The sequence below is a fragment of the Ovis canadensis genome, chromosome 24 (assembly GCF_042477335.2).
Source record: "Ovis canadensis isolate MfBH-ARS-UI-01 breed Bighorn chromosome 24, ARS-UI_OviCan_v2, whole genome shotgun sequence".
Taxonomy (NCBI): Eukaryota; Metazoa; Chordata; class Mammalia; order Artiodactyla; family Bovidae; genus Ovis; species Ovis canadensis.
The window spans coordinates 37,893,102-37,906,066 of record NC_091268.1 but is presented as its reverse complement, the minus strand read 5'-3'; the positions used below and the strand labels follow the sequence as shown (position 1 = coordinate 37,906,066).

At 42.1% G+C, this 12,965-nt stretch overlaps 1 protein-coding gene across 8 annotated transcripts in view; it reads left to right on the top strand.

Annotated features, from left to right (window-relative positions):
* ARHGAP17 (Rho GTPase activating protein 17) overlaps positions 1-12,965 on the top strand; it is a 97,664-nt gene that overhangs the window by 31,158 nt on the left and 53,541 nt on the right. For all 8 annotated transcript variants that reach the window (XR_011252708.1, XR_011252707.1, XM_069570378.1 and 5 more), the window contains exon 2: positions 10,035-10,074. Coding sequence is in view for 6 of the 8 variants with exons in the window: in XM_069570378.1 (XP_069426479.1) it covers positions 10,035-10,074 (40 nt within the window). In the remaining 2 variants the exon portion in view is untranslated. The remainder of the gene's footprint in view (positions 1-10,034; positions 10,075-12,965) is intronic.

Here is a 12,965-nt window from a genome sequence, read left to right as displayed (position 1 = left end):
GCCTTTAAAATTACTTTGTGGAATGTGTTGCAAATTGATTCATTTATAAAGTGTCAGAGGGGCCTTTATTTTTGAAATCCAATTAAGTAGATTTGCAATTCCTTCCCAGGAACTTAAGAAGACAGCTAATCTAATGAGATAAAACAGGAAAAACTCACTCAGTAGTCCCCTGACTCACTGTGAAATCAGATGAGTGAGCCCAAACTCAGAGCCCAGGCTCAAGGGGATTTTGTAAACACTTGTAACAGGAGATGACAGCGTTGCACAAAATCGGGTTCCCAGCAGTATGAAATAGACCACTTAGCCGTGGGTCTGGCTGCTGTAATTCATCTGAGAATATAAATTCCAGTGCATGCAGTGACCATGCGGTGCTGTTGGCCCATGTATGATATTGAGAATCTGCAAAAGATTGATCAGAGTTTATCTTGTTCATCAAAGATGCATTTAGGTATTTGCAGATAATCAGAATTTAAAATCAGTTTATTAAAAATTCTCTCCATGTCCCATTTCTTCCCCCTCCCCCACTTTAATTGGCTTATCAAAGTGAAAGTGTAAGTGAAAAACCTACAGAACTCTGATCTCTTGTGAATTTCTAAACCAAAAAATGGCAGCACTGTGATCTTGGAGGCAGTGGAAGCCCTTGATGTTAGACGATAGTTCTGGCTCCTGTACCACTGATTTGCATCCCTGGGTAGAGAGGGTATTGGGTGGTTAGAAAGATGAGCCCCCATAGTGGCTGAAGGGACTGAAGAGGAGTAATCTAATGGTGTCCTGAAAAGCCAGGGTCTGAAATGCAAGTTGGGAAAGTGCAGAAATCCCCCTTCAAAGTCAGAAGAATTTGGAAGTGATTAAAAAGGATTGGAGTTTCATGGGAAACCGTATTTCACTTGTACATGGATCAGGAGTCAGCAAACTGTGGCCTGTGGACCAAATCCAGCTGCAGTAGGCTCACGATGGTTTTTGCATTTTTAAATGGTTGGGAAAAAAATCAAAAGAAGGATAATATTTCCTGATTTATGAAGATTGTGTGAATTCAAGTTTCAGTGTCCATAAATAAAGTTTATTGGAACCCAGCCGGGTTCATTCATTTTTACATTGTCCCTGGCTGCTTTTGTTACATGGCAGTGCTGAGTAATTGCAGCAGAGATGATGTGGCCTGCAAGCCTGAAATATTTATTATCTAGTCTTTCCAGAAAAAGTGCGATGCCTGACTAGACAATTGAATTTATTTATTTCTCATCCTGCAGTCTGTTTACAAGCAGAAATCGAGTAGAAAATCATCGTTATAATACATGTTTTGGGGGGGACATGGGTGGGTGGAAGTGGGTAGGCGGAGCGGAAGCTTTATTTCTGATTTTTCTCTGTCACCAGCATGACCAGCCCTGGGCTGTGCCTCCACCTTTGAACGATACTGTCAGAGCCAGCAACCCACATTTATTTTAGCAGCTGCTGCTTGAACACGAGGCGGAGAAAATACACCTCCAGAACAGCCTCACATACCAGCCCCACATACCAGCCCGCAAAGTGATTCTCAAAAGCCTGTGGAGGTGGCTCGCACCACACACTGTAACCATCACTGCTGCAGCCCCCGGGTCAGCAGACTTCTCCTGTGAACCAGCTGGTGTTCTGAGCTCTGCAGACCACACGGTCTCTGTTGCAGCAATTCAGTTCTGTTGCTGTAGTGAATGCAACCATAGATAATTCATCAACAGATCAGCCAGGCCGCACCCTAAGAAACCTTGACTTGTGCACACCGGAACCTGAATTTCATAATTTTCACATGCGATAAAATATTGTTTATCGCTCTTTTGAGTTCTTTCAACCATTGAAAAATAAAAACTCTTCTTAGCTTGCTGTCCACACAAAAATATTTGGTGAACTGGATTTGACCTATAAGCCATAGTTTGCTGACCCTTGGTCATAGGGATGGTTTACGTTTTGTTTTGTTTTGTTTTTCATGAAATGAAATTTCAGAAGAGAATATCACATTTTAATTGTAGTCATTGTGGATTTACAGTGGAAGACAAATCTGTATTTATGTGTGGCTGTTTTTCTGCCTCAGTGTGACTGAGTGTTTTCCTCGCTATCTCTGTTGAAATCTAGAATATTCTTTATTGCAAATCTTTCTCTGTCATTGTGATAGTCACTTTGTCATTCGTTCAGTCAGTATATATTTGCTAAGCCTTTGGGGTTCCCCGATGGCTTAGCGGTAAAGAATCCACCTGCAGTATAGGAGATGCAGGTTTGATCCCTGGGTCAGAAAGATCCCCTGGAGGAAGAAATGGCAACCCAATCCAGTATTCTTGCCTGGCACAGAGGAGCCTGGCAGACTACAGTTCACTGGGTCACAAAGAGTCGCAACACGGTTAGTACACACACACACATTCAAGTGCTTTCTGTGTGGCAGGCAGGGGCTAAGCGAGGTGCTGGGGAAGGGTTGATGCTAAGATAGACCTGGTCCCTGCCCCCAGGGAGTGTTCTGTCATGCTGGGATGAGGTCAGTAACGCTCAATAAGTGCTTGGAAGATCACAGTGTGCATTGAAGGTGTGGACTTGAGCATTTATGTCCACGGCTCCCATAGTACGTGCTTAAAGCTGATGTCTGTGCCCCAGGAAGTAGAGTGGCAGTTCATGATATGATAGCAGCCTCTGGCATTGAGTGTCGTGATGGCAGAAACTCCTCCAGAAATCAGTCCACGGTTAGAGGTGGAACTTGTCAAGGCCAATTGGAAATCTTCCTTTGGCCCTTTTCCTCACTTGAGCTCTTCTGGAAAAGGTGACTACGTTATGGCCCACACAGTGTGGCTGCTTTTAGACTTTGGGAATTATAAGAGGGAAATCTTATGCTTTATCAGAAAGTGATAAGTAAATTAAAAATCGTGCCTGATGGAAGCCTTGTCTGAATGACTAGTGAAATTGTGCAGCAGCCTGCATAGGAAAAAACAACCCCCAGAGTAAAATGGCGAGTGGGAGGGACCTTCCTGCTCTGTATTGTTTTTCCAGTTACAGACAGGAAACATCAAGTGTGTTTTCAAGCATGGAACATTGGACACAAGGAAGGCTCAGACAAAGCAGGAGGAAAAAAAAAACCTCATATGCAAAGAGTTTCGGTCTGTGTAGCAAACTGCTTGATTGAAAACAATCCCATTTAGCAAGTATTATTTTTATAATTGGATCACTTTGTCTTGATAAATTCAGTCCCAGTAAAACTAAGTTTCTTTGGCTTAGGTAAAATGGCTTTTAAATGGGGACCTTGGCCAGTACTCTGAATGCTAATCACCAAACTTTCCTTAGGGTAAAAATTCCACATCTGTGGTAAAGATGAATGTTCCAAAGCACTTCAGCATAGAAAGGGCTGAGTCTTGGACTGGTCACAGTGATGAGGGAGGTCAGGTCATTTGGACCACATATGGGGGGAGGTAGAAACATTGGTGGTTCTCTAAAATTAGGTTGGGGATAGCACAGTCCATTGGGGAGTTTCTGTGAGAGGGAGCCATCCTAGTTTGTATATTACATTCTGTAGTTGTGATTTAGAAGTAATCTTTCGGGGAATTCAGGATGGGGAACATGTGTGCACCCGTGGCGGATTCATGTTGATGTATGGCAAAACCAATACAATATCGTAAAGTAATTAGCCTCCAATTAAAATAAATAAATTTATATTAAAAAAATTTTTTTTAAATAGAAGTAATTTTTCCTAGATAACCCATATTCATGGATTGGAAGAATTAGTATTGTTAAAATTCTATACTACTCAAAGCAATCCAAAGATTCAGTATAGTCCCATCAAAATTCCAACGGCATTTTTCACAGAAATAGAAAATTCATATGGAACCACAAAAGACCTTGAAATAGCTGAAGTATTACTGAGCAAGAACAAAGCTAGAGGCGTCACATTTCCTGATTTCAAACTATATTATGAAGCTACAGTAATCAAAGCAGTATGATATTGGGATAAGAGCAGACACAGAGACCAATAGACCAAAATAAAGAGCCCCAAAATAAACCCACACATATACAGTTAACTAATCTTTGGCAAGGGCACCAGGAATGCACAGTAGGGAAATGAGAGTCTGTTTGAAATGCTGTTGGGAAATACACATATCCATATGCAAAAAAATTAAACTGGGCTCCTACCTTATACCACTCTCAAAAGTTAACTTGAAATGGATTAAAAACTTAAATTAAATTAAACTTAAATTAAAAACCTGAAACCATAGAGGTCCTAGGAGAAAATAAAGGGAAATCCACTTGATATTGGTCTTGGCAATAATTTCATATATGTAACACTCAAAACACTGGCAACAAAACTGAAAATAAACAAGTGGGACTACATCAAATTTAAAAACTTCAGCACAGCTAAGGAAACAATCTATAAAATGGAAAGGCAACTTTTGGAATGAGAGAAGATATTTGCAAACCATCTACCTGATAAGGAGTTCAGTTCAGTTCAGTCGCTCAGTCGTGTCCGACTCTTTGCAACCCCGTGAATCGCAGCACGCCAGGCCTCCCTGTCCATCACCAACTCCTGGAGCTCACTCAGACTCACGTCCATCGAGTCAGTGATGCTATCCAGCCATCTCATCCTCTGTCGTCCGCTTCTCCTCCTGCCTCCAATCCCTCCCAGCATCAGTCTTTTCCAATGAGTCAACTCTTTGCGTGAGGTGGCCAAAGTACTGGAGTTTCAGCTTCAGCATCATTCCTTCCAAAGAAATCCCAGGACTGATCTCCTTCAGAATGGACTGGTTGGATCTCCTTGCAGTCCAAGGAACTCTCAAGAGTCTTCTCCAACACCACAGTTCAAAAGCATCAATTCTAGTATCATATATATATCATATATTATATGGGTTTGCCAATTGCATTGATGCAATAGCAAAAAACAACAACAACAACAACAACAACTAACCTGATTAAAAAATGGTCAAAAGACCTAAACAGACATTTATCCAGTGAAGACATTTTTCCATATGGCCAAAATGTAACTGAAACCCTTTTACACTGTCTGTGGTGTAAATTGGTACAGTCATTAAAGAAAACAGTATGGAGGTTCCTCTAAAAAAGAAGTACCATATGATCCAGGAATCCTGTTTCTGGGTGTGTATCCGAAGGAAGTGAAATCAGTATTTCTAAGAGATATTTACATGTCCATAGTCATTGTAGCATAGTTACAATAACTAAGGTGTAAAAACAAAGTGTCCATCAATGACGGATGCATCGATAAAGAGGTTGCATACACACAGGCACACAGGAGCATTATTCAGCCATGAGAAAGAAGGCAATTGGGAGATCCTGCCATTCGCAACACGTGGATGAACCAGAAGGACCATATGCTAAGTGAAATAAAGACCAATACTATATGATCTCAATTATATGTGAAGTCTTAAATAAAATGGAGTTGAACTCAAAGAAACAGAGTGGTGGTTACCAGGGAATGGGGCATCAGGGAAATGGTGGGGATACTAGTCAGAAGGTAAAAGCCCTCAGTTATAAAAATGAATAAATTCTGGGGCTCTCACTCAGTTGGTAAAGAATCTGCCTGCAATGCGGGAGACTTGGGTTTGATCCCTGGGTTGGGAAGATCCCCTGGAGAAGGGAAAGGCTACCCACTCCAGTATTCTGGCCTGCAGAATTCCATGGACTGTGTAGTCCATGGGGTCGCAAAGAGTCAGACATGAGTGAGCGACTTTCACTTCCTCTACAGCATGGTGACTGTAGTTAATAATACATACTTGACATCTGCTGAGAGTGGATCTCAAGCATTCTCACAACTGTAACAAAAAAAGGTAACGGGATGTGTTCATTAACCTGATTGTGGTAATCACTTCACAATGTGTGTGTAAATCAAATCATCACATTGTATACTTTAAATATATGGAGTTTTGTCAGTTATGTAAAGCTAGGGGGGAAATAATCTTTCCTGATTATAGGTAATTTTAATTAATTTCATTGAACCCAAAAATCTGATTAAGAAGATGCACTGGATCTCTTTCTAAAGTTAGCTTCATCAGTGTGGTATACCGAGTGTCCACAAAGGAGAAAAACAGAGGATAAACTCATCTTTAAGCTGTCTGTTAACATTTTCACATAGTATGTTCCGTGTGTTTTTCAGTCTGCAGATACCTTGGCAAGTAAAGTGCCTCTAAATGTAAAGGAAAGGATCACAGTTTGAAGAAAGGACAACAAATATACCGATTTGCCTTGTATTTCAGATGCTCTAATGACTATGTTCTGTTGTTCTTTTGTACAGATTGACAGTTGGACCCATCACTTTAAAGTTATGCTTCCCTTAAGTTTATGCATCGCTTGAAACCATATCAAGCATGTTGCTGAAAAAAGTAACGAACTATTGTTACTTTTTAACTATCTTAAAAAGTGCTATTTTTTAAAAATTTGTTGTAATTTAAAAAGTCAAATAACAGGAAAAGGCTTATGCACAAATTACAGTGGATTCTCTCCTCACTCACTGCACTTTCCCAGTTGAGATTCCCTCACTGAAGAGGCAACTGCTTTCAAATTTGAGCTGTTTATTTTGGCATTAACTCCAATCTATATTCATAGATAATATATATAAACCACTGTCTTTTGAGTTATCAAGTCTAGGTATTATTTATTGACTTCCTGTTATGATAAATGAGGGTTTAGGGCTCTCTGCTTCTGCTTTCCCCTCCTTCCAATACAGTTACATTACAACTTTTGCATATATTGCTATTTGATATATATATATTACTATGTTCACTCAGTTATTTGCATCAAAGCATAGTAGTAAACTAGGACTGTCTTGCCAATAGACTTTAAATTTTTCTGAAGTTAATTCTTGCTTTCTTTTTACATTAGCTTTATTTTCTTTATGGCTATAGCAGTGCTATGCTCATATAGCTGACTCTCAAAAAAACAAAACAAACCTGATTTGTATTATGTGTATTTGTTTGTATTGTACTTGATTTTTTTTAAATTCATTTCAAGTTACCAATGTGAGGTCACTGAACAAGCAGCAGGGACAAGATGCGTGGTTTATTCTCGCAAACCACTGAGCTGTTACTAACTCTCTCATACCTACTAAACACCCGCAGTGGGATTTTATCTTATTAATTATTTTTTAAATTGAAGTATAGTTGCTTTACAATGTTGTGTTAATTTCTGGTGTACAGCAAAGTTACACATGCATACATATATATTTTTCATGTTCTTTTCCGTTATGGTTTATTATGAGATATTGAGTATCATTCCCCGTGCCATGCAGTATGACCTTATTGTTTATCTGTTTTATTTATAGTAGTTTTTATCTGTTAATCCCAAACTCCTACTAACTTACCCCTCATCTCTCCTTCCCTTTCTGTAACCATAAGCTTGTTTTCTATGTCTGTGAGTCTGTTTCTGTTTTATAAATAGGTTCATTTGTATCATATTCTAGATTCCATATACATTGATATCATATGATATTTGTCTTTCTCTGACTTACTTCACTTGCTATGATAATCTTCAGGTACATCTGTTTTGCTGCAAGTGACATTATTTCATTCTTTTTTATGGCTGAGTAATATTCCTGTGTGTGTGTGTGTGTGTGTGTGTGTGTGTGCATACCACATTGTCTTTATCTGTTCATCTGTCAACACTTACGTTGCTTCTGTATCTTGCCTATTGTAAATAGTGCTACAGTGAATATTGGAGTCCATATATCTTTTTGAGTTGTAATTTGGTTTGGAATATATGCCGAAGAATGGAGTTGTTGGGTCATACAATCACTCTGTGTTTAGTTTTTTTAAGGAGGAAACCCCATACTGTTTTCCATGGTGACGGCACCAACGTACATTCCTACCAACAGTATAATTAACCTGTGTGGCTCAGCTGGTAAAGAATCCTCCTGCAATGCAGGAGGCCGGGATTCCATCCAGGTTTGATCCCTTAGAGAAGGGAATGGCTACCCACTCCAGTATTCAGGCCTGGAGAATTCCATGGACAGTCCATGGGGTCACAAAGAGTCGGACATGACTGAGCAACTTTAACTTCATTTCACCAACAGTATAGGAGGGTTCCCTTTTTCCCATAACCTCTCCAACATAAATTATTTATAGACTTTTTAATGATGGCCATTCTGACCAATGAAGTGTACCACACTGTAGTTTTGGTTTGTATTTCTCTAATAATGAGCAATGTTGAACATCTTTTCGTGTGCCCATTGGCCATCTGTACCACAATGGGAGTTTTAAAATTAAGTTTTCCTCTTCTATTTTTAAAATTTCACTTCATAAGTAGACATATATGCTCTGAATCTTCTCCTTTGAACTTGTGAATATTTTAATAGGCCTTGGGACTTTTCTCTGCACACACTTATACTTACAGGAGATATCAGCATGCTGTCAGAGTCGTCCAGGGCCCTATCCAGAACTCTGGGTTCTGGCTGGTGAAGACAGATGAAAGTTACATCGTCTTGAGGTGGTATTTTGCTCGAGGAGTGGCAAGGCTGGGATGAATGGTGAAGCTATGGTGGTCTCATGCCAGGCTTGTCCCTGCCAGGCCGACTCACAGGCTTCTCTCCGAGGGCGCTTGCTTGAGATCATAGTCAGCTGGGGTCCTGCTCCACTTCCCTAACTGGCATGACTACCTATGTTTGGCGCTTCAGCAATGCCTGGCACCATGCGTGCCAAGCGAGGGCTAGGATGACGTATTTTGGCCGGCTGCTTCCAGAACTCGTTCATAGAGTTGAGTTGGCCTCTTTGGGAACCTGGGGCCTTGGCCTGATCTCCAGGCTCTGCTCCTCTGGACTTGGGAGGATTGAATCAGGTCAGAGTTCTAGTTTCCTGCAGAAACCACAAGTGAGCCACTCCTGTAGGCATCTCCAGGTTAACTGGGGCACTGCTGTTAACAGCTGGGTTTCACTTGACTTGCCATCTCCCAAGCATGGGGTTGGGGGTGTGGGCCACCGTCCTTCTTGCATCTAGTGCTCTTCTGAGCCTAGCAGTGTTTTGCCGTCATTCTTGGGGGTCCCACTGGTTTTTCTGGCCAGATGCCTTCTCCTTCTCTTGTGTTGGTTCATGGGCAAGACCAAGGTCATGCAGCCTTCCGTTCTGCAGCGTATCTTATAAAAAGGCTTCAAATTTTCTGATTCATCAATGGTCTTACCTCCTCCCTCCTATAGTGTGATCAGAGCTGAATTTTTCTTTTTCATTTTCCTTTAAAAATGTCCCAGTTTGTTTCAATGGGAATTTGGTAGGGATGTTAAATGACTGGGCTTAAATCACTGTTTGAACCAAAAGTCCAGAATGGCTCTTTTGTAGTGATTCTGGGTATACCAACAATGCTGCTGTTTTGGACTGCAGAGAAAAATCTTCTTGGAAGAAGATAGCGATCTGGCACGTGAGGTTCCAGCAGCTCACAGTCTCTGCTGATTGTCGGCTGCTGTATCAGTCCTCTAGACAGGTCAGCAGGAGTTCTGAAGCGTAGATAAGGGTGAAAGTATTTTGTCTCTTTTGAAAGTAAAGATGAGATAGCTGAAGGAAGGAAGACTTAAGTGTTGTTACCGTGTGTGTATGATTGCATAACCTCTCTGAATCTGTGGCACACTTGTTTGCTGTGAAACTCAGAAGTGATCATTTTAAGAACTGAAGTTTAATTTTCTCCAGAGCAGTCTTTTCTCAAAGTGTGGTCTACAGGCCTCCTGCCAGGGAATTCTGGGCAGGGAGGGGCTTGTTACAAATCCAGGATCTCACTACCGTGGTAGCAGTTCCGGAATATGGCATTTTAAGGCCACACCTCCTCCCCCACCCCCTTGTTGGGTCTGTGCATGCCCAAGTTTGAGAACCCCTGATCTCAATCATTTGGTCTTTAGGGTTGCTAGTTTCTGCAAACTTCATTTATTTGTTTCTTTGTGGCTTTGCTAAAGTCGCCCTCTAATATAAAAACTGGTAAAAATTACCCCCTTGTGATCATTCATTTCTACTTGTTGTGTTTTAAACTCCAGGATACTAATTACTCAGTTTCATGGGTTGTTTTTTATTTCCAGACGTCTAACTCTGAACTTTGAATTTTTCCCACAGGGCCGAGAAAACAGAAGTCCTCAGTGAAGATCTGTTACAGGTAACAAAAGAAAGACTTTTTAAAGTGCTCCATTTAAATAAGAACAACAACAACAACAAAAAACCCCATAGGTAGAAAAAAACCAAACAACTCAAAAAACCCATAGGGGAGAACTGAACCTTTTGGTTCTTTGTTTTGGGGGGATTTTTCCCGAAACAGAATTAGCATGATTAGCATGGTTTTGAGCAGGAAAAGAAAAGCAGTTGAGTTGCACGGTGATAAAGCGGATCTGAAACTTTGGTGTCGTGTTCTGAAGTTCAGATGGGGCTAGTCCCGCGTTCAAGTGCCAGGTGTTGGGGGGGGATGGCGGCGGAGCCTGGCTGGGCCGTCTGGGCGGTTGGCACCGTGGCCTGGTCACGGGTCCCTGCAGGCCGCTGCATGGTGCCCCTGATGCAACAGGCTCCACCAGCTGCAGCAGTGACCCCACTAGCTCCAGCAGAGTTTGGAAAATTTTGCTCCATTTTATGCTTCTTTTCCCCCAAACTGAGCTAAGTTGGGTCCTGCAGGACTCAGAGTTTCAGTGACAGTGAACAGATCTCTCAGAACCACCCAGAGGCCCTAGGGTGGCCTCACATGGCTAGGCCAGATTTTCCTCTCTGTACAGGGAGGGGTGTTTCCTGCCAGGGACCTTAATTACGGCTACTCCATGCCATCTCTCAGAAGGTTTCTCTAACTGTGGGGCTGGCCGTTTCTCCCAGGAGGGCTGGGACCCTTATAGACACATCACTTCACCCAATCCCACTCCATCCCCACCCACACCGAATACTTCGAGAAAGACAGGACCCCTTCCACAGGCAGGTTTTGTTAAGACTTCTCCACCTGTCTCCTAGCCTTTTATTTTCATACGCTGCCTCGGGTGTGCTCCAAGGAGTCCCTGGAGACCAGAGATCTGCTCCCAGATGGCTTTCTGTCTCTTCCCGTGGAGAGAAGGAGCTGCATAATTTAGAAAAACACCTGTGCTCTGCTCCCACCCCATGCCAAAACAGCCTCCTAAATTATGACAGTCTTCTGCAGGTAGAAGATTTTAAGAGCACTTTTTTTTTTTCTTTTTTTAAGGACTAGAAATGTTTATCAAGGACTAGGTTTTTTAAAAAAGGTTTATTAAGGAATCATAATCTTAAAAATAATTTGTTTTGAAGTATAGTTGATGTACAATATTATAGTTTAGGGCTTCCTGGGTAGCTCAGATGGTGAATAATCTGGAAACCCGGGTTCGATCCCTGGGTCAGGAAACTCCCCTGGAGAAGAGAATGGCTACCCACTACAGTATTTTTGCCTGGAGAATACCATGGACAGAGGAGCCTGGCGGGCTACAGTCCACAAGGTCACAAAGAGTCGGACACAACTTAGCGACTAACACACATATTGTAACTTAAGAATCAGATTCTTAACACTGTTTCCCCACTAACTTTTATCAGATATTTCAAATCCATTTTCAGACTTTTAGAAATATTGTTTGTTCCAGTTCCACTAGGTTTTCCTGTGAGCATTCTCATTCCCACATCTCATGTCAGTAATTTCATCCCAAAGCCCTGAGAAGAGACCAGAGCTCTTGCTGGCAGGTGAAGGATTGCAGAAATTGTACGGGACTCAGACAGTGACTGCCTGTTCTTGCCTCTCTGCTCAAACATCCACTAGGGCCTGAGGAGTTTGCTAGTTTCTAGAAATCCTTTTTTTTTTTTTTTTAATTTATTAAAGTATAGTTGATTTGCAGGGTTGTGTTAATTTCTGCTGTACAGCACAACGATTCAGTTCTGTATATCTGTATATCCTTTCTCGTATTCTTGTCCATTTCGGTTTATCACAGCATATAGGAGCTCCTTATAACACAGATACTCCACGTCTGTAGCAGTTGTTTCCCTGCTCTGATTTCTGTGGGCTCTAGCCATAAAGAAAGTTTGTTGTGGTTCAAAGCTCTGAGTCTGGTGACCAGCCACCTGTATTCCATGTCAGGTCTGCCCCTAACTAGTTCGGTGGCCTCAAGAATTCTCTGCACCTCCCTCTGCCTCAGTTTCCACTTCCACATCTTTTGACTCTTCTCTAGAAGGAAGGTAATCGACATATAACCCCATGGGGTAGTTAGGAGGGGCTCATGGGTTAAGCGTGGTCAGCCCTGGGAGCAGAGCCTGGCCCGTAGTAAGGGGTAAATATTAGTGACTTGTCGATAAGATCACCACTGTCTCAGCTGCAGAGGCTGTCTTGTTTCTGGTGTGAGACTTCCCTTAGTTTGCTTTTCCTCCTTCCCCTTTTCTTAGATCTCAGTTAGAGCAGTTCAAGAGGCCGCCCTTTTATCTTGTTTGTATAGAGTTTCCCCAAGAGGGTGTCAACCCCAGGAGGGCAAGAACCGCAGATTATTTACTCTTGTTTTTCTAATACCATGTACAGGGATTCAGTATATACTTGTTCCTTCACATACTACCTTCCATTCATGGGCCAGGCAGTGATCAAAGCACTTGGGATAAATCAGTGACCATAACAGACCAAGGCTCTGTCCTTATGGACTTTATAAAAGTGAAGTTGCTCAGTCATGTCTGACTCTTTGTGACCCCATGGACTGTAGCCTGCCAGGCTCCTATGTCATGGAGTTCTCCAGACAAGAATGCTGGAGTGGGTAGCCATTCCCTTCTCCAGGGGATATTCCCGACTCACAGATCCAACCTGGGTCTCCTGCATTGCAGGCAAATTCTTTACTGTCTGAGTCATCAAGGAATTCTAGAGGAAATTGGGGCTTCCTTCGCAGCTCAGTCAGTAAAGAATCTGCCTCCAACGCAGGAGACCTGGATTCTATTCCTGGGTTGGGAAGAACCCCTGGAGACGGAAATGGCAACCCACCCTGTTATTCTTGCCTGGAGAATCCCATGGACAGAGGAGCCTGGCAAGCTACAGTCCAT